Source organism: Geotrypetes seraphini, chromosome 2, assembly GCF_902459505.1.
Source record: "Geotrypetes seraphini chromosome 2, aGeoSer1.1, whole genome shotgun sequence".
In the NCBI taxonomy this organism is placed as follows: Eukaryota; Metazoa; Chordata; class Amphibia; order Gymnophiona; family Dermophiidae; genus Geotrypetes; species Geotrypetes seraphini.
The window spans coordinates 483,713,784-483,741,347 of NC_047085.1; the positions used below are offsets into that span (position 1 = coordinate 483,713,784).

Consider the following 27,564-nt stretch of genomic DNA (forward strand, 5'->3'; position numbering starts at 1 on the left):
CAAAATGTGTCTGAATTTATATCTGCTCTCTATATTTTACAATATGGTCCCCTTTTACTAAACTGCAATAGAGGTTTTTAGTGCAGGGAGCCTATGAGCGTCGAGAGCAGCGCTGGGCATTCAGCGCAGCTCCCTGCGCTAAAAACTGCTATCGTGGTTTAGTAAAAAGGGAGGGGGTGGGTATTTGTCTATTTTTGTATGGTTGTTACGGAGGTGACAGTGCATAGAGTCATCTGCTTTGACCTCTTTGAAAAAACCCCGGAATAGGAATGATAATTAACAATTCTATGAGTACAGTGTGCGTTGTGTTTTTTTTTTAATTTTATTGTTGGTAGATCATTTTGACTTGGTCATTTTAAAAGTAGCTCGCAAGCCCAAAAAGTGTGGGCACCCCTGCTCTAGAGGAAAGGAGAGACAGGGGAGATATGATTCAGACGTTCAAATACTTGAAGGGTATTAATGTAGAACATAATCTTTTCTAGAGAAAGGAAAATGGTAAAACCAGAGGACATAATTTGAGGTTGAGAGGTGGTAGATTCAAAGGCAATGTTAGGAAATTCTACTTTACGGAGAGGGTGGTGGATGCCTGGAATGCGCTCCTGGAGAGTAAAACTGTGACTGAGTTCAAAGAAGTGTGGGATGAACACAGAGGATCTAGAATCAGAAAATAATATTAAAAATTTAACTAAGGCCAGTACTGGGCAGACTTGCACGGTCTGTGTTTGTATATGGCCATTTGGTGGCGGATGGGCTGGGGAGGGCTTCAATGGCTGGGAGGGTGTAGATGGGCTGGAGTAGGTTTTAACGGAGATTTCGGCAGTAGGAACCCAAGCACAGTACCAGGTAGAGCTTTGGATTCTTGCCCAGAAATAGCTAAGAAGAAAAATTTAAAAATTTAAATTGAATCAGGTTGGGCAGACTGGATGGACCGTTCGGGTCTTTATCTGCCGTCATCTACTATGTTACTATGTCACATAGCTATAGTAAGCCTTACCACCTGAATTACACAGGGTACTTTTTTTTTTTTTTTTAACCACAGCAGCAAGTGTGTCATGCCCCTAAGTTTACTCAGCTTGGAATCAATCTGGAATGTTCTACAAAAAAGGTAAATTTCAAAACATAAATGTCCTGGTCGCAAAAGCAAAGTCTGAGGGGAATGATAGCCATTTTCTATACTTTTGTGACATAGGCCATTAAGAACACCTATTACCCAGGGGGAAAAAAATACAAAATTCACAAGTGGTTCCAGACTTTAGCACACCACGGTATATTTGGAAAAGTACGAGGCACCAGCAAATTTTTCTCTACTTCACACCCCTCACCATTAACCTCTTCCCCGTATGAGAGAGGAAAATCTCTTTGCTTCACACCTCCTTCGTGAGAGAAACACTACCAACGCAAGTGTCACAGGTGCGGGTGGCGTTTAGTCTAAGCCTGTGCCTTGCGGCCAGAATTTAAGCCCCAATTCAAGACCCGCTGGCTGTAGCCCTCCTCCTCGGCTCAAGGTAGTTCAAGATGAACGAAAAACGCCGAGGAGGCCGAGACTGTACTGCCCCCTGCTCCACTCCAGCACACGCACACAGGGGCGGGAGAGGCGCACGGCAACCATGACCTTCCTCTACTGCTGCACCAGCCCCTCATTTGCTTCCGCTAACAATTAGTACTGGTTGGTCAAGCAATTTAAAGAAACGTTCCCCTGCAGCGGCGGGAAAGCCTCTCGCTTGCACGGGTAAGCTGACCGGATGGTGGTGGTGGCGGCGGCAGCGAACGGGTTAGGTTGGGTTTGGGGGCCGCGGGGTGGGATGTCTCCGTCCCTTTAAAGGCCCAGACACTGCGCCAGCTGATCTGCGCGCGCCAATCAGCGGGGCCGCGCGGGCGCCGGGGAGAGGGGGGGAGGGAGAAGCTCGCGCCACCAGCCCCACAGCCCGAGAAGCAGCAACACCAGCTCTGCTGCCGCCGGCCGCCGAACATGGCGCGGGCGGGCGGCCGAGTGAGCGAGGCGTAGAGCGGCGGCAGAGGCCATGGAGGCGGGAAGGAACCGCGGCCGGGGACGCCGACTCGTTCATGGAGAGCAAAGTGGCGGTGTGGAGCGAGGAGGAGGAGGAGGAGCAGCGGCGGCGGCACTCCTTCGGCCTTAAAACCTGCCAGCAAAATGGTAGAGCTGCAAACCCTTCATTTCTCCGGGCTATCGTTTTTGTTTGTTGCTTGCCGCTGCTTTTTCTTTCAGTCGTCAGGTGCTTGAAGCTTAAAGTAGCAATAAATAAAAATACAGAAAATAAAGTCTGTACAAACCCCACTTCCATCTGGTGAAGCAGTAAAGTGACGTGTAAGAGAAAAAAAAAAAAAAAAGCCAAACCATAATGGGTATGCTTGGGGGTTCCCTTTTTTTTTTTTTTTCTAGGAAGCTTGCGGGGAGGGGGGAATTGAAGGAGCGGAGAAAGGTTGAGGTGGCTTATGAGCAGGAATGCGAGATTAACAATAGAGAGCTTGTTGCCTGGGAAGAGTTAAATTCCTTCATACCAGAATGCCTTTGCAAGGATTAGCTCACAATTCAAGCATTTTAATTACAACTTTACAGATGTAGTAGGAAGAAGGGGCTTTTTCTTAGGTACAGAAAAAAGCTTCTTTGAAATCTTTTAGTTCTAAAAGTCATGTTCAGGATGCAACGTTAATGATCCCTTCTCAATGAAGTTTTTGCTTTTATTTTATTGAAAAGGATTGGGGTGGGATTTGACTTGCAGAGGTGGGGAAATCGAGCAGGGATAGTCTCAGGTTTCTTGGAAGACTTGCAGTACATGTAATTCAGCAAAGGAGTGTCAGTGTACGTGCTCACACGGTGTATTTTCTTATATTGCTCTTGCCTTTAAGCGTATACCTATATAGTGAATTGTTTATAATTTGGTAATATACTATATATTTTGTCTTTCTTAAAAAAGGTGCATTACATGTGGCAGGCGAAGTAAATTTTGTTTGGAAGCACCTCTTTAAATAATTTTCTGTAATTCAGTGGTTTTTTTTTTTTTAATGGGAAGTAAACATTTAAATCTTGTACTAACGCCTGTAGTTTTTGTCTGGTGAAATTAGTGCATCGAGAGGGTAGCCTGAATTTTTTTTTTTAAGGTGAATATATACTTGGTTGCTGGCTAACACCATTGGGCACTTTTTGAAATTGTTAGTGAGTGTTTTTGCATCTGATACCAACATTGATCTAATTGATGTGTCTGCTAGAATTGTCTTTGCCATCTTGAGTTTATTTTGGAACTATATAAAATGTATTTTCTCCTAACACTTGTGTATTAACCTTATTTATGATGTATTTGGTTATCTATCCTATATTTTGATTCCTGGTTGTTATTAAACGTAGACTAAGCATCATTGTGTGGGGGTATTCTAGAGACATTCATTGCTGTCATCCTTGGTTGTATATGTATTTTATTTATTTAAGTGTATGTTTTATTGTTGAAGTGTGAAAGAATGGCTAAGGGGGAAAATGGTGCCATTATAGTGAAACTTTTATGCTTCTTTTTTTCTCCAGACAAAATTTTTATAAGTGGCTCAGACGAAGATTCCCCCCCCCCCTCCCAAAGGACTGGTAAACCATGATTTGTATTTTCTTGCTCCTGGCAATGCCTTAACAAGTGAAGCTATTATCAAAATAAGTACAATTTTTGTGTCTATGGCAAAAAAAGAAGCATAATTTTGTATTTGTTTTCCCTTATGACGCTATGCATGTCTTTTTGTGGCATTATTTCATCTTAGCCAAGCTCTGTGGCAGCGATTCTCATGCCTGTCCTGGAGGTTTTCAGGATTCCATAATGAATATACGTGAGATTGATTTGCATACCAAGGAAGGTTGTCAATCTCAATGTATATTCATTGTGGATATTCTGAAAACCTAGCTGAAGGGGTCCCTCGGGACAGGTTTGGGAGTACCTACTGTATGGCAAAACATTGGTTTACACCGGGAGGGGGTCTCAACCCAGTTCTTGGGACACACTTCCTTGAAACAGGTGGGCAACCACAGTCCTTGAGGGCCAGACAGGTTTTCAGGATTTACACAATAAATGTGCATGAGATTGAGTTGCATGTAATGCTTTATGGCATAAACAGACAATCTAAGGCCTAGCTACTTGCAACAGATCTTGTGCATGCATATTCATTGTGGAAATCTTGAAAACCTGACCCAAGTTGTGGGCCTTAAGGAGCATGGTTGCCCATCCCTGAACTAGGAGAACTGTGTTCTGTTAGGCAGGTCAGTGAAGAAACAGCATGGCAATACTGGTTACAAGTAGCTATAGCTTAGATTGTCTGTAGAGTATGTGCTATTACTGCACAGTAAGTTGCATAAACCCTTTTCCAAACAGTCTTGAGTTGTGAGACTGTAGACCGTTTGAGGACGTGGCACCCCTCTCTATTGCAGCAAAGTTTATGAATGGGGCTAGAACTCTGATTTACATGTTTCACTATTTAGATGTTATCCCTTACTTAAGGAACATGCACGCAGTTAACTTGTTTGGATAGTCGTGGTCCTGAGAACAAGATATATAAAGATTTTTTTTTTAAAGTAAAACCTAAGTAAGATGCAAAGTAGATTAAGAACAATGGGAAGTAAACAGGAAGAGCTCTCGGGCTAACAGCACTGAAACCAAAAATTAGGCACGTAGGAAGCAGCTGTATTACATTACTAGAGTCTGTTTAGGCTCACTTTTTCTTTTATGAGCAATGTCTCCAAATTGGTTAGTCTTGTCCATACCATTACAGCATACAGCAATGAACCTCACTTCTAATTAATATGCAGCATACAAATTCAGTCAGTCAAGTTTACTGTTGACACTCTTTGCAGTGTTATGGTTAGTTTGGGGGGTGGTTTTGGGCTTGTAACTATAGGGAAGTCTTGACTCGTATAGGAGTTTTCTTTTGACATTTTTTGTAACATGCATAGGAAATCTATACAGGTGTGCTTGAAACTTATTTTTTTTTCCAATCAAGCCTGTGGCTTCCAATATAACGTAACAACACAAACTTCAAATGATATTATATTCACAAAATATGAAACTATTGAGAACCATTTGCACAATATAAAAAATGGACATTACTTCTATATTCCAACTTTTAATTAAATACACTACTTAAATAATTGAATTTAGTAATTTAACTGTTGACTTTTAATCACATTACATTAATTAACTTATAATGGGGACAAGCCTCAGACTTAGGAGAACATGTTTCCCAAAATGGGATTGCTTAAAGAGAGAAGCACTTTACTCTCATCTCCTTAAATATGGCATGCTGATTTATTTATTTATTTTTTTGGTTTTGCAACTTTATAATTTAGAGTTCAATCTGTTTATTAAATTTTACAATAATAACATACAGGAACATCATAGAACATATACAGCTCAGGAAGTCATTGAAATCATTAACATAGATCAGGAAAATTGTCTATAATCTCATAAATTGAAATACAAATATTTTACTGGAAATCAATTTTTATGGAACAGAGAAAAACACTATAAGAAAGGCACAGGTGGTGTAGAGAATATACAACCCCCCCTCACTCCCCATTCCCTCCCCAGCCCACCCTCCTACCAAAACCAGCTCCCCCCCCCCAAAAAAAAAGGGGGGGAAGCAACACCATGCAAGGCTAATAACAGGCAAAACCTCAAGTCTACACCATTGGAGAGGCCTAGACAGTATAGGCCAAAATACCGTACAAACAGAGCCCTGTACTCTGATGAGTCCTGAGAAGAAATGCAAGGCCTCTCCCCTCCCCAACACCCCACAAAAAAAAGGAGGTCCATAGCCGAGGAGGGGCAATCCCGAGTCCCCACACCCACCGCTCAGAGCAGCTCAAAGCCTCAAAGTATTAATAATCGAACTCTGAATTCTGGGAGACAGAGAATAGATATAGGGCCTCCAGACCCGCAGAAAAAACTTGGACTGACGGAAGGAAGCACGCACCCGACCCCTCTTAAGCAACATCAAAGCATGCAGCCGATTGCGCCATGTCCAATATGCAGGTGGTTCAGCTGACACCTTTTTAGCCACCAAGCCTGCCTTCCACAGGAGTAAACTGCCGATACCAGGCGACAAATGAAAAGCCTCAAATTTCCTCCAGAAGGACTGAACCACTGGACAACTCCAAAAAGCGTGAAAGAAGGATTTAGGGGCAGCAGTACATTTCTCAAATTGAACTGAGTCGGCCAAACCAGAGCGGTACAGCTGAACCCTCGTGAAGTACACGCTATGGAGCACCCGAAACTGGCACTCCCGAAGTTATGCTGATTTATTTTAAGTAATATATATATCCCATACCAAAATAGTATTTGTAGTTTAAATTTAATAAGTTTTTAAGGATTTAAATTAATAAGAGGAGGTATAGTGTTTAGAATTATTTATTTAAAAAAATTAATGTAATATAGTTTTTTTTAAAAAATAGAGAATTAAATATTTGATTTATCTATATTGGTAGGGAGGTGGGGTAATAGCCGGTGATGTTTTAAGGAGATAAGAGAGTAAAGTATTTCTCTCTTTAAGCAATCCCATTTTGGGAAACATGTTCTCCTAAGTCTGAGGCTTGTCCCCATTATAAGTTAATTAATGTAATATGGTTCAAATCTTATTTTACAGATCGTACATCCAAAGTTGTATTTAATAATTTAAATTCTGAAAGCTCACTATCTTCCCATGGTATTCCTCAAGGATCTATTTTGTCTCCATTACTTTTCAATATTTTTCTTGCACCTTTAATGACAGTCTGTCAATCTATAGGATTTCATGTTTATGCATCCTTTAGATCCCAATAAAGCATCAGACATCATATTAATTAATAATAAACTCGAACAAATCCATCAATGGCTAGATATAAATAGGTTGGCTCTTAACATTGAAAAAACAAAAACATTACTTTTTCCATGGAAAGAAACTCCTAAAATTAGTGCACCTATCACTATAAAAAATATTCCTTTACAATTAGTTAACAGTATTAAAATTCTAGGAGTTATATTTGACAGCAAATTAACCTTTCATGAGCATATAGGCAGTATTGTCAAAGCATCATTCTATAGACTCCGTCAAATTCGATCCTTGTCACAATATCTTTGTTCTAAATCATTAAATATTCTTATACATTCTTTAATAATTTCCAAAATCGATTATTGCAATGCCCTCTTTAAGGGAATTGCACAAAATGAAATAAGACGGTTACAAATAATACAAAATACTGCCATTAAACTAATAAAAAAAAAGAAAAAATTTGATCACGTGACGCCACTTCTTAAGAACGCTCACTGGCTTCCAGTAACCCATAGAATAACATATAAAATATGTCTACTTACCTTTAAAGCAATGTTTTTTAAAACTCCTGCTTTTATTTATAAAACACTGATTCCCTATTCCACAAATAGAATATTGCGGTCTAACGAACAGCATTTATTGACAATTCCATCTCTTAAAATTATAAATACTGGAAGACAATTTATCTTTTCTGTTACTGCACCACAAATGTGGAATTCCTTACCAATCTACCTAAGAAAAGAGCATGATATTGAAAAATTCAAGATTAATTTAAAAACGTTCCTTTTTAAAGACGCCTTTGATTAATAACTTATAATATGGATCACAATAATTTAATAATTTAAAAAAAAAAAAAAACAAATTTCCCACCTTATGTTTTTCCCCAACCTTCTTTTTATTATATTTTGTAGTTCTTATCCCCTTCTCCCTTTACTCATGTTTTGTTAAATATGTATTTAGGATTTTTTTTTTTAATTCTCTTTTAAATTAATTTTTAAGGTCAGGTATAATTAATGTCTTAATTTCTATTTTTTATATATTGTAATATTAATTATTTCTATTTATATATATGTAAAATTATTTCTATTTATATATATGTAAAAAAAGACAAAGCGATTAATCAAAAATTTTAATAAACTTGAAACTTGAAACTTGAATATGATTAAAAGTCAACAGTTAAATTACTAAATTCAATTATTTAAGTAGTGTATTTAATTAAAAGTTGGAATATAGAAGTAATGTCCATTTTTTGATATTGTGCAAATGGTTCTTAATAGTTCCAATATAACATATCGAAAAATGTTTCACTTTACTGCCATGGACTCTTGGCATTTAAGTATCTTCTCCCCTTCTGCCTGATTAATAGAGTAATTACTTGGAGCTAAAACCAGTATAAAGTATTATGTTTACCTGGATGATATTGGTTAAGATGCAGTAGCTAGGCGTTTGGCCTTGTCCTCGAGTTTCAAACCCAATTCAGCCCTGCCTCGACATGTTTTGTGAGTTAATATATTATTCAGGCTTTTTTCTAGGTCTATACCAGTGGTTCCCAAACCTGTTCTGGGGGACTCCCAGCCAGTCAGGTTTTCCAGATATCCCTAATGAATATGCATGAGAGAGATTTGCATATAATGGAAGTGACAGGTATGCAAATCTCTCTCATGCATATTCATTAGGGATATCTGGAAAACCTGACTGGCTGGGGGTCCCCCAGGACAGGTTTGGGAACCACTGGTCTATACCATACCATATATACTTCTCCCTCTGTATTCACGGTTTCAACAATCGTGGTTTCGGTTTTTAGCTTGCTGGCTCCTCTTTCCAAATTACACCAGCTTGCATAGAGAAATCACTGATTCCAAGCATTTACAGAGAAAATCCATGATTCCCAGCACTTTCTGCACCGTGTTTTGCCTCTTCTTCAGGAACAGGCCAGGTCTCCCATCATGTTATTCGCGGTTTCACCATATTCACGATGGTTTTTAATAGAAAACAGCAAATAACATATGAAAAAGTTATTCGCGGTTTTTCTGTGTTCACGGGTCTGTTACTCCCCTATCACAGCGAATATGGAGGGAGAAGTGTAGTTTCTTATATCTTGCAATTTTCTACAAGGAATCATTACAACTTACAATAAGATTGGGATTTGATATTACATTAGCAAGCAGATTCTAGATAGCGGTTTGGGAAGAGATCTGCTAAAGAAACACACATCTGTAATTTACATGGCTTAGTTGACATTGGCGGATCTCTTTTTTGTTACAATGTTTTTTCTCTGAAAATTGCATATCATGTGTAAAGTAATTGCCAGACTTTTGGACTTCGCTTATACTTCAGTACACTGTTGAACCATACTATTTCTAAATTATAAAATATGATTGTGTTTTATTGTTATAAGGTATGCAGTAACCAGAGCTTTTTCTAAAAAAATTGTTTTTATATTTTATAATTAGTGTTTTTACATAACTCCCTCTCTTTTTTAGTCTTTTGTTCTTGGATATATTTTTTCTCAACTTTTTTAAAAATAACTTTTTATTATACAGTAACACAGGCTTAGTCCTATGCTTTATTGTTTTTTTAAGGGTGTAGGTTTTTTATATCCACCAAATCTTTTGAAGAGACCACTCGGGTATGTAATTGTTTTCCTTAGCCCATATCCGTAGTACTTTTTTACTTTCCTCACATAGTTATCTGCTTTGGCTGTCAGGTCACCAAATCTTTGCACGACTTACATTTGTGCTCAATTCACATGATCTCCATCTCATAGATGCACTTTTTTCCTTTTTGCATAATATCACTCTGATCACATCAAGCTATAGAGCACACAAGCTCTCACTGGATTCATCCTAAACATAGCACCGTCTAGTTTTCACATTTACATCATTAGTACACCTCTAACTCAAATATATAATTTTATGCATTTATACCTATAGGACCCCTGAGGAAGACATTTTGTAGTTGTGGATGAATTTTATTGTTCCAAAGTTGTGGATTATCTTTTCCATACAATAAAGTCTGCATCAATAATATTAGACTCCGCAGCTTTGTTGTGTTGGACTTCTGTTTTCTCTGTGGATTCAAAAGGTCAACCGATTGAGTTGGAAAAGATAAATGCTTTATAGACCATGCAAGTGATCTTGAAAAGAATCCTATAACCAAACAACATGATCATCAACTTCTTCTCAATAGACTCCAATCTATTGGGGTTACAGATGAAGTTCTTGCGTGGTTTACATCCTATTTCAGTAATCGCACATCCACAGTTTTTTTCAATGAATCTTCCTCTAAACCATCACACATTGCACATGGGGTTCCCCAAGGATCTATTCTTTCTCCTTTACTTTTCAATATTTTTCTGGCACCACTGTTGACATTATGCCAATCTGTAGGCTTTCATGTTTTTGCCTATGCTGATGACATTCAGCTACTGCATCCTCTAAATAATAATGATGTACTTGAAATTTCGGATATTAATAGGAAACTTGACCAAATTTATCATTGGCTGGATGAAAACAGATTGGCACTTAATATCAAAAAAACTAATATCATGCTTTTTCCATGGAAGGATAGTTTCCCTCTTGTTACTCCTGTCGCTATTCAAAACGTTCCCCTACAATTAGTCCAAAATATTAAAATTTTAGGGGTAATTTTCGATAATAAACTTACTTTTCACGACCATATTAGTAACATCATGAAAACTACCTTTTACAGATTACGTAAAATTCGCTCTATTTCAAAATTTCTATGTCCCAAATCACTCAACATTCTGATTCACTCTTTGGTGATGTCTAAAATAGACTATTGCAATTCTCTATTTAAAGGAATTGCTTTACATGAAATAAAACGTCTCCAAATCATACAAAATGCATCAATTAAATTAATAACCAAATCCAGAAAATTCGACCATGTAACACCGCTTCTTAAAAATGCTCACTGGCTTCCAGTTATTCACAGAATAACTTTTAAACTTTGTATAATCATCTTCAAAACTCTATATAATATGACCCCCGCTTTTTTATTTAAATTATTAATTCCATATTCTGCAAGGAGAATTTTAAGATCCAACGAACAAAACTTATTGTCTATTCCTTCATTAAAAAGTATAAATACGAGAAGGCAATTTATTTTTTCATGTACTGCACCTCAGACTTGGAATGCCCTCCCTATTTTTTTAAGGGAGGAGAAGGAATTCGGAAAATTTAAAAGTAACTTAAAAACTTTTCTTTTTAAAGATGCCTTTGCAAACTGATTTTTTTATGTTACTACTCCATTGTACTTTATTATATTTTTTTTAACTATTACCCTTGTGTTTTTTCCCTGAATGTCTCTTCTTTACTTTAATGAATTGTATTTCACCCCTCCTTACCTAATGTCAAGAGTATGTTAAACAGAGTAATTTATTTATTTATTTTATTTTTTTTAATATTCGTATGTATTGTACTGTTACCTAACAAATGTAAATTTTAATGTGTACATCGCTTTGAAGTTTGATTAAGCGATTCATCAAGATACCTAATAAACTTGAAACTTGAAAAACCTTAACTGTATATATTTTAAAATTTTAATTAAGATACTGTTAGGATTTCAATCATGGTATGAAGCACTGATAAGATTTCTGCCAATTGAAGGACATTATACTGGTGGGGAGTGAGATAAACAGAATTCTTGGTGGGCTTTGGTCCTTCCTACTTCCCCCTCCACGCATATGCTCTTTCTGCTGGGTAACTTAACTAGTGCAAAGAATGGATGATCTTATGCTATCTTAATACTGTCTGATTGAGTCGTCTTTCCTTTTTATTTAGTGGCATTCCTTTCTATTTAAATGTGATTTGTTTATTTGATTTGTAAGCTACTTTTGACTCACATTAGCTATAGTGGGGTATCATAAGAATATAAGAATAGCCTTACTGGGTCAGACCAATGGTCCATCAAGCCCAGTAGCCCGTTCTCTCGGTGGCCAATCCAGGCCACCAGTACCTGGCCAAAACCCAAGAAGTAACAATATTCTATGCTACCGATACAGGGCAAGCAGTGGCTTCCCCCATGTGTTTCTCAATAACAGACTATGGACTTTTCCTCTAGGAACTTGTCCAAACCTTTCTTAAAACCAGCTACACTAATGGCTCTTACCACATCCTCTGGCAACACATTCCAGAGCTTAACTATTCTCTTGAGTGAAAAAATTTTCCCTCCTATTACTTTTAAAAGTATTTCCCTGTAACTTCATCAAGTGTCCCCTAGTCTTTAGTCTTTGTAATTTTTGACAGAGTGAAAGATTGATCCACTTGTACCCGTTCTGCTCTACTCAGGATTTTAAATAAACATAAACCACCTTGTGATGTGCTCAGGAAGGGTGGTGTATGACATTTTTAATCAGTCATAAATGGACTAACCTGCTTTTCACACCTGAGGTGGTTGGCCCAGTTGTCCGTGTAGCCTATGGGGTTAGCCTGTTCAATTGTGCACAACAATTTGCACGATTCATAAGTAAATATTGAAGTTTTGATGACCTAGAGTAGGGGTGTTAAAGTCCCTCCTCGAGGGCTGCAATCCAGTTGGGTTTTCAGGATTTCCCCAATGAATATGCATGAGATCTATTTGCATGCACTGCTTTCATTATATGCTAATAGATCTCATGCATATTCATTGGGAAAATCCTGAAAACCCAACTGGATTGTGGCCCTCGAGAAGGGACTTTGACACCCCTGATCTAGATCCAAAAAGCTGTATATCAGCAAAGTTGACAGCTTGCTTGTCTATAAAACCATCCAAATATTGCTTGACTCATGCACTTAGCACATCCAAGACCCCTCATCATATGAGTCTTAGGCAAGTACCTGGTTTGCGTATGCAATGTCTTGGCTGCCCAGTAGGGATATACATGAAGAGAGAAAAAATGGTGATTTGGGTGTTTCCTCCCCCCCCTTTTTGGGGACATTTCTTTCAGTTTAACAGTCTGTTTAATACAAACTTATTTTACATTCATTAAGAAATATGTTAAATTGTTGGTTAATGTGCCTAGATACAGTAAACCCACTCTATTGTGGCATGACTACTTGGGGTACTCAAACCTGTTATGGGAGTCCACAGGCCACTCAAATTTTCAGGATATCCCTAATAGAATATGCATGAGAGAGATTTGGGTATCAAAATGACCCTTGTACATATTCATATTATGAAAAATTTGGGCTGTCATCGCAACCGACCACTGGGTTTTGCAGGCCATAAAGAAAAGCTGTACTTCCCATCCAAATTTATGAAGGGACTGTTGCACGTAAAACTCCCAGTCAGGCTTCCTCCAGTTCCTTGTACTTTCCACTCTGAAGAAGCCACCGTTTTTGAACCATTGGCATCTTCGTCTCTCAACTATTTTATGTGGAAAGTAGTCTTCGTTGTCACTTCAGCACATCGAGTCAGTGAGCTCCAAGCACTAGTTTCAGATCCACCTTATACTACATTCTACCATGAGTAGTCCTTTGTTGTTGTTAGGTGCCATCGACTCATGCTCAAATCCTATTGACTTAATGAATTGCAGATCTAAAAATAAATTGATTTTGTGCTAGTCCAGAAAGGTCCTCCAGCATCATCCCCAACCATCTGATTGCAGATCACTCTTTTCTCCTGGTTCCTTCAATCTTCCCAAACATGATGTCCTTCTCCAGTGATCTCCACCTCAACCAGTCTACAGTCTATAGTTCTGCCTGTCTTCTTTCCAAGACCATGTTACCATCGGGGTGAGACTGTATTTCATACATTGGACAGTAAATGTGCTTTAGCTTACCACCTGGATCAAACAAAGCTTCATAGACTCACTACTTGGCTATTCATCTAATTTGATCTTAACAGACTGGGAATTCTGGTTACCAAGAGTACAATTTCTACATGGTTGGTAGACTGCACCTCTTTCTGCTATGCTGGGCTGGGCTGCTGTTGGAAGGTCTTGTAACAGCTCACAAAGTTAGAGCAATAGCAACTGCGGTTGCTTTCCTCCATTCCACTCCTATTGAGGACATATATGTAAGGCAGCCACTTTGTCCTCAATACATACTTTCACTTCCCATTACTGTGTGGAGACTCATTCCAGACAGGACAGTCGGTTTGGCCAAGCAGTTCTACAAAATTTATTCTCTACATAAGTGCCAACTTCCCTCCATCACATTTGAAGTAGTTAGGGAGTTCCATCTGTGAAAATATGCTGCCTGCTTGTCCTGGGTAAAGCACAATTACTTATCTATAACAGGTGTTAATCCAGGCAGATATTTTCACAACTCTCCCACCTCCCTTAGTTAGCTTCTTAGCTTTTTTTTAATTGAACTGATGGTCCCACGAGCCGGCATATAGCGGGAGGCACTTGCACGTACACAGTATGGGCGGTCTCAAGACTTCTAAAGGAGTTAAAGTGACAGTACACTTACACTACCCATACCAGGGCTCTGTAGATGTCGCACATCTATAAGAATATCTGCCTGCTGTCCCTGGAAATATCTGTTATAGATAAGTAACTGCTATTTCTGAGCACTAGTCAGCTATTTCAGATGATAATGGAATAATTCATTCTCAAATTAAAAATATTTTACAACAATTTTTGAAATTTTATGAAAGCTTGTATTCTTCTGAGCATTATTTTAATAAAGAGAAAGATGGTTTTGAATTTTTAAAGTTGATTAATGGGCCTAAAGTTCCTGATCATATGAAAGAAAATCTCGAAGCACCTATAACACAAAAAGAAATTCAGAGGGCTTTAAAGTCCCTTAGAGTTGGATCCGCTCCAGGAAGTGGTGGATATACGGTAGAATTTTTTAACTCTTTTCAAACTATTTTGTTACCCCATCTTTTCAAATTATATCAGTTTCAACTAAATAAAGGTTGTATTTCAGGTACTATGGCAGAAGCTTTAACAATAGTTTTGCCTAAGCCAAACAGAGATCCCATGTTGGTTTCAAACTATAGGCCTATTTCTTTGATTAATGTTGATGGGAAATTGTTAGCTAAAATATTGGCTTTGCGTTTGAATAAGGCTCTCCCTTATATTATTGGTATGCATCAAACAGGTTTTGTTGCTCAAAGACATTCTTCAAATAACACCAGATTAGCTTTTCATATTTTACATTTAACAAAGGATATGAAAGATCCGGCTTTCTCTGTTTCTTTAGATGCAGAGAAAGCATTTGATCGGGTAGAATGGACTTTTATGTATCAAGCAATGGATTGGTTTGGTATTGGTTCTCGATTTATACAAATGATTCAATCCCTGTATAGCTCCCCATCTGCTAGATTATATATAAATAATACTTTTTCAGAAAGGTTCTTTTTAGAAAGGGGAGTTAGACAGGGTTGTCCATTATCTCCTTTGTTATTTGATATTGTTTTGGAACCTCTACTTTTAGCTATTCAACAATCAAAGGAGATAGAAGGTATTCCTTATGCAGGTCGGGAATATAAAATTTCTGCTTATGCAGATGATATTTTGATTCATTTGAGAAATCCGGAGTCAACCATTCCACATTTATTGGATTTGATTGATAAATTTGGAAAATTTTCAGGTTATAAAATAAATTGGAATAAATCAGAAATTCTTCCACTAAATGTACATTGTATAAAAGGCTTATTTGATTTGTTTCAGTTTAGTTGGAAGAAAGATGGAATAAAATATTATCCCAGGACAAGCAGGCAGCATATTCTCACATGTGGGTGACGTCATCCACGGAGCCCCAGCGCGGACAGCTTTTCAAGCAAACTTGATTGAAGTTTCAAGTTTGCACACTGCACCACGCATGTGTGTGCCTTCCTGATCCACTAGAGGGCGCATACCCTCCTCATGGTCCTCAGTTCTTAGTTTTCCGCTGAGCCAGAAAGACCTTGTCTCTCTTCTCTGCGTTCTTCTAAGTGCCTTTCTGGCACCGCGGCTTCTTTATTTTGTTAGGGAGTCGCTGTGCGTTTGTTAATTGATCGTGTATTTCTTTGTTTCAAAAAAAAAAAAAAAAAAGAGGACTTTTTATTGTGTTTTTCCTCCGGCAGGCCCTTCTTGGGCCTCAGCCATGCGGCTAGGCCTCATTTGCCTGCAGCTGTATTTTCTTCTTCCCTGGCCTCTCTCTGGGCTCACCTCGTGTGAGCAGAATGGCCGGGACCCTCTTTCCTTCGTTGGAATCGGACTGTGCAGCTTCGATCCCCGGTAAGTTTTTCTTTCTTTCTTTCTTCTAGGTGCGTTACCTCGGTAACGCCACCGGCTGAGTCTCAGGCATTCCAGGCATCGAGTGCGATCGTGCCCGCCTCTACGAGACCTTCAAAGCGTGCCTCCTTTCATGGGACTACTCATATCGAGGTTGCCCTTATGGAGTGCACTGCTGCACCTTTATTACCAGTTTCATTGGTACGGTGCCGACTTCTGAAACTCGATGTGCCTCGACGTCGACTGGAGCTTCGTGCCTCGACGTCGACTGGAGCTTCGTCCCTCGACGTCGACTGAGGCTTCGTGCCTCGACGGAGGCTTCGTGCCTCGACGGAGGCTTCGTGCCTCGACGTCGACTGAGGCTTGGTGCCTCGACGGAGGCTTGGTGCCTCGACGGAGGTTTGGTGCCTCGACGGAGGCTTCGTGCCTCGACGTCGACTGGAGCTTCGTCCCTCGACGTCGACTGAGGCTTCGTGCCTCGACGGAGGCTTCGTGCCTCGACGGAGGCTTCGTGCCTCGACGTCGACTGAGGCTTGGTGCCTCGACGGAGGCTTGGTGCCTCGACGGAGGTTTGGTGCCTCGACGGAGGCTTCGTGCCTCGACGGGGGCTGTGTGCCTCGACGTCGACGGGGGTTTCGTGCCTCGACGTCGACTGAGGCTTCGTGCGTCGACGGAGGCTGCGTGCCTCGACGGAGGCTGCGTGCCTCGACGGAGGCTGCGTGCCTCGACGGAGGCTGCGTGCCTCGACGGAGGCTTGGTGCCCCGACGGAGGCTTGGTGCCCCGACGGAGGCTTGGTGCCCCGACGGAGGCTTCGTGCCCCGACGGAGGCTTCGTGCCCCGACGGAGGCTTCGTGCCCCGACGTCGACGGAGGCTTCGTGCCCCGACGTCGACGGAGGCTTCGTGCCTCGACGTCGACGGAGGCTTCGTGCCTCGACGTCGACGGAGGCTTCGTGCCTCGACGTCGACGGAGGTTTCGTGCCTCGACGTCGACGGAGGTTTCGTGCCTCGACGTCGACGGAGGCTTCGTACCTCGACGTCGACGAAGGTTTCGTGCCTCGACGGAGGCTTCGTGCCTCGACGGAGGCTTCGTGCCTCGACGGAGGCTTCGTGCCTCGACCTCGACGGAGGCTTCGTACGTCAACGGAGGTTTCGTGCCTCGACGTCGACGGAGGTTTCGTGCCTCGACGTCGACGGAGGTTTCGTGCCTCGACGTCGACGGAGGCTTCGTGCCTCGACGTCGACTGAGGCTTCGTGCCTCAACGGAGGCTTCGTACCTCGACGTCGACGGAGGTTTCGTGCCTCGACGTCGAATGAGGCTTCGTGCCTCAACGGAGGCTTCGTACCTCGACGTCGACGAAGGTTTCGTGCCTCGACGTCGACTGGGGGCTTGGTGCCTCGACGTCGACTGGGGCCTGGTGCCTCGACTGAGGCTTTGTGCCTCGACGTCGACTGCGGCTTGGTGCCTCACCACCGCCTGAGGCCTTGTGCCTCGACGTAGTATGCGGCTGGGTGCCTCGACGTCGTCTAAGGCTTTGTGCTTTGATTTTCTGACTCGCTGTCGACTGGGGCTTGGGGTCTCGATGTCGACTGAGGCTGTGTGTCTTTGTACCTTCAACGTCGGCTGCGGCCGTGTGCTCCGCGTCATTTGACGCTGGTGCTTTGACGTCGCCTGAGGCTTGTGCCTCGACGTCGACTGAGGCTGAGGGCCTCATCGTCGGCTGGAGCTCGGTGCCTCGTCGTTGCCGAGGCTTCGTGCCGTCGACGGAAGCTTTGTGCCTTGACGTCACTTGGGCCGTTTTACCTCGGCAGCGGCTGAGGTATTGGGCCTCGGCGTCGACTGCGGGTTTGCGCCTCGGCGTCTCCAGCTCCGGTTTGAGAGGCTTCCCCGCTTTCTCTTCGGTTCATTCCGGGCAGCCGTGACGGAATCTTGTAGTGCGGAGTTTGGTTTCCTGGAGGAGACTCTCTCCCTGCTCCGGCTCTATTGCTCCCGCCATGCGTCATCTCGCTTGGCGCAGAGTGTGGCTGAGGATCCGAACCTCCAGGGTCATCTCGCCGCTTTTGCTTGCGTGAGTTCTGCGCTTCTTCAGGCCTCTCTTGCGGTGGCCACTAACCGCCTCTCAGACCGCGACCGGTCCTTCGCCCCTCGGGACGCCTCCAGCTAAATCCCGTCTGCCTTGGTGGGTTGGTCTCCTTCTCCGGAGGAGCCCTCTGGATACCTTTCTTGTGTTATCTCGGCCTCCTTCGCAGCAGCCGCAATAGCTGCAGCAGCGCCGGGTTAGGGTTCAGCCGCCGGCTTCGGCGACTCCTGGCCGTCCTTTTGACTATTCTCGCATAGCCTCTGGGTTGCTCCCCTTCTGGGGATTCCTCCCCTCCCTTCGGGAGGGGTGTCTCTGTGTCTACGCACCGGGAGTATTGCCTCTCTTCTGTCGGTTGGGCATTCCCATCCTCCCTTCTGCGTCTAGTCCTGGCCCTTCGTGACCTGCACTAGTTTCTAGTACGGGAGTGGGTCAGACTCTGCCCACCCCGGTCTCGGGAGTCCGTCGGGGCGGACCTGGACCCAGTTTGTCTGCGCTCCTTCTTGTCTCGGCCTCAGGGGGAGGCCCTTGTTTGTTTATGCCGGAAGGTGGCCCCTCGGTCCGCCTCCGGTCTTTTCTGCCTCTGCCTCGGCAGGCTGCCTGTCGGCGCTTGAGTCAGCTGGTGTCTCAGCGGTCTTCGGCCTCGGCTGAGCTGTTGCTGATCCTTTTTGGATCAGGGGTCTCCACGGTGATGTCCCGCTGTTCGTCTGGTTTCATCTTCGTGTTCCCCGCTGGACCCGAGCATCTTAGTGATGGCAGGATCGGGATCCCGCTTCCCAGCACATTGTGGTGCCTCCCTCCTGGACACGCTCGTTTCGTTGGTGGGCCACCACTTCGTATCCCCGCATCAGAAGGTTCTGCCGATGGACTCCTCGGCATGGGCTTAGGGGTGCACCTCGACGGCCTTCGGACTCAGGGTCCTTGGTCGGGTGCAGACTGTCGCAGCCGCATCAATCTGATGGAGCTCCGGGCCATTTACAATGCCGTGGTGGATTTTCGTTATGGGTTGCTAGATTGCGGGGTCCTGGTGCGTCCCGACATCTCGGTGGCGTTATTTCTGTGACCAAGCCAGGGTGTACAGGTTCCCTGTTACTTTGCAGGGAAGCCCTTCGTCATTGGCAGGGGACGTTACACCACTGCTTCTTTCTTCGGGCGGTGTTTTTCCAGGGCGTGCAGCATTGTCTGTTGGACACGTTGAGTCGCCCTTTTCGACCGCATGAATGGTTGCTCCATTCTCGGACTCTGCGGCATGTGGTTGTTCGGTGGGGAACCCAACAGGTAGTTCTGTTCGCTTCGCCCCTCACTCACTGGTTGCCTCGATATTGCTCGAGGATGTTCTCCTGGGTTCGCATCGAGGAGGATGCTTGCCTTCTCGATGGAATGGGCAGGTTCCTCTATGCGTTCCCTCCCTTTACTCTGATTCTCGGGTCTTTGATACACCTCCTGTCGGTCTGCGCCACCAGGATCTTGATGGCTCCTCTGTGGCCCTGGCGGCCATGGTTCTCCCTGCTCCTCCAGCGTGTCAGGGAGACTCAGCTTCTACCTATGTTCCCGTCTCCGCTGTCTCAGTGTTGCGGTTTCTGTTGCATTCCAATCTGCAGTCTCTACACTTATCAGCTTGGTTCCTCGCAACGTGCCTCCCTCCTTCTGTTTCTCTCAGTCGGTGGGGGTGTTCTCGAGGCCTCTCGAAAGATCTCCACTCGGCAATGCTTTTCCCAGATATGGTCCTGATTTGCTGAGTGGTGTGCTGAGCACCGCATGGATTCGCTCTCTGCCTCCTTGCCTTCAGTGCTGGATTTTCTGTTGCACTTGTCTCGGTCTGGTCTCAAATCTACATCTATTCGAGTCCACCTCTGTGCTTTTGCTGCCTTTCTTCGGCCGCTAAATGGGACGCTGCTCTCCGTCCACCAGATGGTTTCCCGTTTTATGAGGGATTTCTTCATTGTACATCCCTCCGGTGGTTTGGGATCTTTGTGTGTTCCTGGCTCAATTGGTGATACCTCCATTTGATTCCATTGATGAAGCTCTTTTGAATTACTTCACCTGGCAGGTGGGTTTCCTGGTTGCTCTCACGTCTGCTCGCAGAGTCAGTGAGCTGCAAGCTCTGGTTGCGGACCCGTCTTTTCCTGTATTTCATCATGACACGGTGGTCCTGCGTACTCAACCCCGGTTCTTGTCCAGGGTGGTTTCGGACTTTCCTTTCGATCTTTCCATTGTTCTTCCGGTCTTTTTTCCGAAGCCCCACTCGCCTCCTAGCGAGGTGGCGCTTCGCACAATTGACTGTCAGAGGGCGTTGGCTTTTTGTCTTCAACGCACTCAGTCTCCTTGGACGGTTCCTCAATTCTTTTTGTCCTTCGACCCTAATTGGTTGGGACGCCCAGTTTCCAAGCGCACCTTGTCCAACTGGTTGGCTGCTTGTTTTTCCTTTTGCTACGCTCAGGCTGGTCTCGCGCTGCAATGTCGAGTCACGGGACATAAAGTCCGAGCGATGGCGGCTTCTGTAGCTTTCCTCAGGTCGACGCCTATCGAGGAGATTTGCAAGGCTGCCACTTGGTCTTCGGTTCATACTTTCACCTCCCACTACTGCCTGGATACTCTGTCCAGGAGCGACGGCCGGTTTGGCCAGTCGGTTTTGCGTAATCTGTTTTCTTGTATTGCCAACTTCCCTCCGTCCCTTTTTGGTTAGCTTGGAGGTCACCCACATGTGAGAATATGCTGCCTGCTTGTCCTGGGATAAAGCACAGTTACTTACCGTAACAGGTGTTATCCAGGGACAGCAGGCAGATATTCTCACAACCCGCCCGCCTCCCCGAGGTTGGCTTCTTTGCTAGCTATCTGAACTGAGGACCATGAGGAGGGTATGCGCCCTCTAGTGGATCAGGAAGGCACACACATGCGTGGTGCAGTGTGCAAACTTGAAACTTCAATCAAGTTTGCTTGAAAAGCTGTCCGCGCTGGGGCTCCGTGGATGACGTCACCCACATGTGAGAATATCTGCCTGCTGTCCCTGGATAACACCTGTTACGGTAAGTAACTGTGCTTTTAGGAATTTGGATAAAAAGTACATTGGAAGAAACAATGAAGGTAAATGAAAAATCCTTATTACTAAAAGTTACAGAATTGTATGAGCAATGGAATCCTTTGCATATTTCTTGGTGGGGGAGAGTGCAAACAGTAAAGATGATGATTTTGCCTATAGTTTGTTAACAAATGAGTATGTTACCAGTTTATTTTCAAGAGTCCTTTTACAAAAAATTAAATAATATTTTGACAAAATTTGTTTGGCTTGGGAAAAAACCAAGAATTGCTTTAGTATCGTTGCAAAAATCAATTGTGGAGGGTGGGGTAAATTTTCCAAACTTTTATAGGTACCATCAAGCCTATATATTGCGTCAAGGTATGTATTGGATCCTCCCTGAGCTTATTGATCATCAACCAGATTGGTTATATTTGGCCTGGAAACGAAGATCGGGATTTACTACTGACCCCCAGGGCAGTCCGAAGAAATTGACGGAGAAATGACAGACGAGATTACAAGCAACTGCAAGGGAGGCAACATAGTTATCATGGATGACTTCAACTATTCGGGAATAGACTGGAACTTAGGCACCTCCAGCTGCATTAGAGAGACCAAGTTCTTGGAAGCTGTAGGCAATTGCTTCCTGGAACAACTTGTCAAGGAAAATACTAGAGGAAATGCAATTCTGGACTTAATTCTGAATGGCCTGCGAGGACCGGCACAAGATATAGAAGTAGAAGGGACGCTGGGAAACTGATCTCAATAGCTAAGTAGTCGAAGAACTTCAAGCCGTTCTTTTGATATATTAAGGAGAAACGACCCGCGAAGGAAGCAGTGGGACTGTTGGATGAACATGGAATAAAGGAAGCGCTAAGAGGACAAAGCAATTGCCGACAAACTGAACACATTTTTTTGCATCTGTATTTACCGAAGAAGATGTACACAGCATACTGGAACCCATCAGGCTATATGCTGGAAACGAAGACGGAAAGCTGACGGGATTGACGGTCAGTCTAGAGGATGTATTTAGGCAGATTGATGGCTTAAGAGCGATAAATCCCCGGGATCGGATGGCATCCATTCGTGGGTCATTAAGGAACTGAAAGGGATCAAAGCTGAACTGCTTCAACTAATAGCCAATCTGTCGATCAAATCGGGAAAGATTCCGGAAGACTGGAAGGTGGCGAATGTTACGCTGATCTTCAAGAAAGGTTCGAGGGGAGATCAGGAAACTACAGACCTGCGAGTCTGACCTTGGTACCGGGAAAGATGGTAGAGTCGCTGATAAATGACAGCATCATTGATCACCTTGGCGGACACGGGCTGATGAGGACCAGTCAGCACGGTTTTAGCAAAGGCAGATCGTGTTTGACAAACTTGCTGCACTTCTTTGAGGGAGTAAACAGACATATAGACAAGGGCGATCCGTTCGACATTGTATATCTGGATTTTCAGAAGGTGTTCCGACAAGGTTCCGCATGAACGACTACTATGGAAAATTGCATGCTATGGAATCGAGGATGAAATACTCACGTGGATTAAAAACTGGCTGGAGCATAGGAAACAGAGAGTGGGGGTAAATGGACAATACTCGGACTGGAAGAGCGTCACCAGTGGGGTGCCGCAGTGCTCGGTGCTTGGACCCGTGCTCTTCAACATCTTTATAAACGATCTCGACATAGGTACGACGAGTGAGGTGATTAAATTTGCAGACGATACAAAGTTATTCAGAGTAGTGAAGATGCAGGGAGATTGCGAAGATCTGCAACGTGACATTATCAGGCTCGAGGAATGGGCATCGACATGGCAGATGAGGTTCAATGTGGATAAGTGTAAAGTTATGCATGTTGGTAACAAAAATCTCATGCACGAATACAGGATGTCCGGGGCGGTACTTGGAGAGACTTCCCAGGAAAGGGACTTGGGAATTCTGATCAAGAAGTCGATGAAGCCGCCCACGCAATGTGAGGCGGCAGCAAAAAGAGCAAACAGAATGCTAGGAATGATAAAGAAGAGGATCACGAACAGATCGGAGAAGGATATCATGCCGCTGTACCGGTCCATGGTCTGCCCTCACCTGGAGTACTGCGTCCAGCACTGGTTACCGTACATGAAGAAGGACACGGTACTACTCAAAAGGGTCCAGAGAAGAGCGACAAAGATGGTTAAGGGGTTGGAGGAGCTGCTGTACAGCGAAAGATTAGAGAAATTGGGCCTCTTCTCCCTCAAACAGAGGAGATTAAGAGGGGACATGATTGAAATATTCAAGGTACTGAAGGGGATAGACTTAGTAGATAAGGACAGGTTGTTCACCCTTTTCAAGGTAGGGAGAACGAGAGGGCACTCTCTAAAGTTGAAAGGGGATAGATTCCGTACAAACGTAAGGAAGTTCTTCTTCACCCAGAGAGTAGTAGAAAGCTGGAACGCTCTTCTGGAGGCTGTTATATGGGGAAAACACCCTCCAGGGATTCAAGACAAACTTAAACAAGTTCCTGCTGAACTGGAACGTGTGCTGTTAGTGCTAGTCTCGGTTAGGGTGCTGGTCTTTGACCAGAGGGCCACTGCGTGAGCGGACTGCTGGGCATGATGGACCACTGGTTTGACCCAGCAGCGGCAATTTTTATGTTCTTACATAGTAGATGACGGCAGATAAAGACCCGAATGGTCCATCCAGTCTGCCCAACCTGATTCAATTTTAAAAAAAAAAATTGTTTTTTTTTTTTTTTTTCTTCTTTGCTATTTCTGGGCGAGAATCCAAAGCTTTACCCGGTACTGTGCTTGGGTTCCAACTGCCGAAATCTCTGTTAAGACTTACTCCAGCCCATCTACACCCTCCCAGCCATTGAAGCCCTCCCCTGCCCATCCTCCTCCAAACGGCCATACACAGACACAGACCGTACAAGTCTGCCCAGTAACTGGCCTAGTTCAATCTTTAATATTACCTGATGCAAAATTAGTTCTTACCTGATGCAAAATTGTAATTTCATTAATAAGACTTTTTAACTATTTTTTTCTGAGGCCCTCCAATACCTACAAATCCAAAATGTGGCCCTGCAAAGGGTTTGAGTTTGAGACCACTGCTCCAGACTGATTTATTTAAAATTATATCCTGCCTTTTCCCAGTTCTGAGTGGAGAATAGTCAATATAACAGTTAAAAATTCCCCAAAATCTAACAATCATTGTATTGTAAACATAATGCTAATTTTCTGGGTTAGAAACCAGTTCCATTTTAGAACTTAAACCATTCTTAAGTTGAATTTGTATGTAATTCAGATCCTTTACACCAGTGTTTCTCAACCTTTTCAAGCCAAGTACCCCCTAAGCCTAACAAATACAAACTGAGTACCCCTGCCTAAACTCCTCCCCTGACTCCACCCCCATAATAATAATACTAATTGTAATGCAATTTCTTCCATCCATTTTTCATATACACACAATGTAATCATATTAATACATAATGGTAACCACAAAATTAGAAAAAACACAAAGTACACTGCGTAGAGAAAATGTTAATTATCATTTATATTTGGGGGTTTTCAAAGATGTCAAGGCAGATGACTTTAAAATATGCACTGTCACCTCAGTAACAACTATAGAAAAATAGACAAATATAGTGCAAAATATAAACAGCAGATATAAATTCTCAAAACTGACGCATTTTGATCACTAAATTGAAAATACAATTCTTTTTCCTACCTTTGTTGTCTGGTCCCGCATTATGACGGCAGCCATTCAGTGAATGGCACGGGACCAAGCAGGTGTGCAAAAAGCTGACGCCTGCCTTGTGCGCTGCTCAGCCACTGCCGCAAGACATGCAGCTGTCCAGCAAGGGAGGGGCAGGAGATACAGCGCAGGACCTCCAGACCACCGGAATATTAAAAAAAGGTACCCGGGGGGGGGGAGGTGTCTGCCTGCCTGGACCGTCGGAATTCAAGAAAAGGTACCGGGGAGGGGCTGTATATCTGTCTGACTGACTGCCTGCGTGCCTGCCACTAGGCCTGCCCTGTGCCCAGTAGAGGGTAGACAAGGCACAGGGCAGGCCTAGTGACAGGCACACAGCATACAACATTTGGTTTAGAATTTTTATTGTTGGTTTTCCCTCTTCTACACTAAGTGCGTCTTATGGTCAGGTGTATATTAAAGAGCGAAAAATACGGTATTTCCTTAGATTACTCCTGAGCCTATCGCCTCTTGACTTCATCCTAGATCTTCTCATTCCAGAGCTTCCTTTCAAATGAAAGAGACTTGACTCCTGCGCATTTATGCCACATAGGTATTTAAACGTCTATCATATCTCCCCTTTTGCCCAAAGTATACATATTGAGATCTTTAAGTCTGTCCCTATATGTCTTATGATGAAGACTGCGCACCATTTTAGTAGCCTTCCTCTGGTACGACTCCATCCTTTTTATATCTTTTTGAAGGTGCGGTCTACAGGAGATTCAATATCTCCTTTTTTCCTACTGGTCATACCTCTTCCTATGTACCCTATCATCCTAGCTTTCACAGTCACCTTTTCAACCTGTTTGACCCCCTTAAATTCATCACACTCTTCTGTTGTGCACATAAGTTCTTCACCCCCTAAACTTACCATTCCTTTGGGTTTTTGCAGCATGACCTTGCATTTCTGGTCCAGTGAAGGTAGATCTGGACCAGATATACTATCAGATTGACAAGCTAAAAAGTGACAAATCCCCTGGCCCAGATGGAATTCACCCTAGAGTATTAAAGGAGCTAAAGGTAGAAATTGGAGAACTACTGCAATCCCTCACTAACATGTCAATTAGAACCGGACGGATACCAGAAGACTGGAAGATAGCGAACGTCATCCCAATCTTCAAAAAAGGATCAAGAGGAGAACCAGGAAACTATAGACCTGTGAGTCTCGCATCGGTCCCTAGGAAAATGGTTGAGGCTTTGATTAAACTAAACTAAACTAACTAAACCTTAAGTTTATATACCGCATCTTCTCCACAGATGTAGAGCTCGGCACGGTTTACAAGAACTTAAATATAGGAAGAGCATCTGGATACCCATGACCTGCTGAGAGGTAGTCAGCATAGCTTCAGAAAAGGGAAGTCGTACTTGACAAACTTACTTCAGTTTTTTGAGACGGTGAACAAACAAGTCGATAGCAGAGAACCGGTGGACATAAAGCGTTTGACAAAGTGCCACATGAGAGACTTCTCAGAAAACTACAAAGTCATGGAATAGAAGGGGATATACTAAGATGGATAGGAAAATGGCTGGAAAACTGAAGACAGAGAGTGGGCATAAATGGGAAGTACTAGGACTGGAAGAAAGTAACTAGCGGTGTGCCTCAGGGCTCGGTTCTTGGGCCTATCTTTATTCAATATCTTTGTAAATGACCTGGAAGAAGAAACGACCAGTTTTATTATCAAGTTTGCAGATGACACAAAGTTATGCTGAGCAATCAAGTCACAAAAAGACAGCAAGGAACTCCAGAGAGATTTGAACCAACTTGAGAGATGGGCAGAGAATTGGCAGATGAGTTTTAATGTAGAAAAATGCAAAGTGATGCACCTGGGCAGGAAAAACAAGGAGCATGGGTATAAACTGTTAGGTATAACATTGGGGAAGAGCGACCAAGAAAAGGACCTGGGGGTACTGATAGACAGGACCCTGAAGCCGTCGGCTCAATGTGTAGCGGCAGCAAAGAAAGCAAACAGGATGTTAGGCATGATAAAGAAAGGAATCACGAGTAGATCGAAGGAGGTCATAATGCCGCTTTATAGAGCGATGGTCAGACCACACTTGGAATACTGTGACCAACACTGGTCTCCATACCTGAAGAAGGATATAACACTGCTGGAGAGGGTGCAGAGGCAAGCAACGAAGCTAGTAAAAGGTATGGAGAGCTACAAAGATCGCCTCAGACAACTGGGATTATTCACCCTGGAGAAGAGAAGACTGAGAGGGGATCTGATAGAGACTTTTAAAATACTAAAATGAATCGACAAAATGGAGCAAGCTCACTCACTAGCAGGGGGAAAGGATGGTGAGCAAGAAACAACGTTATTTACATTGTCAAATGTGACTCGGACAAGAGGTCATAGGGGAGGGTTATTATGGTGGGCAGACTTGATGGGCCGCGGCCCTTATCTGCCGTCTTTTTCTATGTTTCTATGACTGAAGCTGAGAGGGGACACGGCCAGGACAAATGTCAGAAAGTTGTGCTTCGCACAGCGAGTGGTGAATATCTGAAACTCTATCCCGGAAGAGGTGGTGGAGGAAACCACCGTTCTAGGATTTAAGGAAACAATGGACGCACATCTTTCTAGCAGGACACATTGAGGGATACGAGTGACTAAGGTATTCGCTGGGGTACGCCTGGCTGAGCCTCCGCGTGTGCGGATCACTGGACTAGATGGACCCCAGGTCTGATCCGGTGTAGGCAGTTCTTATGTTCTTAGCATTAAATTTTAGCTGCAAAATTTCAGACCATTCTTCCAGCTTCGCTAGGTTTTTAATTTATTTATTTA

At 43.3% G+C, this 27,564-nt stretch overlaps 1 protein-coding gene across 1 annotated transcript in view; it reads left to right on the top strand.

The window, feature by feature from the left end:
• The first annotated feature begins 1,875 nt into the window (after positions 1-1,875).
• ZBTB47 (zinc finger and BTB domain containing 47) overlaps positions 1,876-27,564 on the top strand; it is a 209,994-nt gene continuing 184,305 nt past the window's right edge. The window contains exon 1 of the mRNA XM_033931788.1: positions 1,876-2,155. Within this exon, the coding sequence (XP_033787679.1) occupies positions 2,153-2,155 (3 nt within the window). The 5' untranslated portion in view covers positions 1,876-2,152. The remainder of the gene's footprint in view (positions 2,156-27,564) is intronic.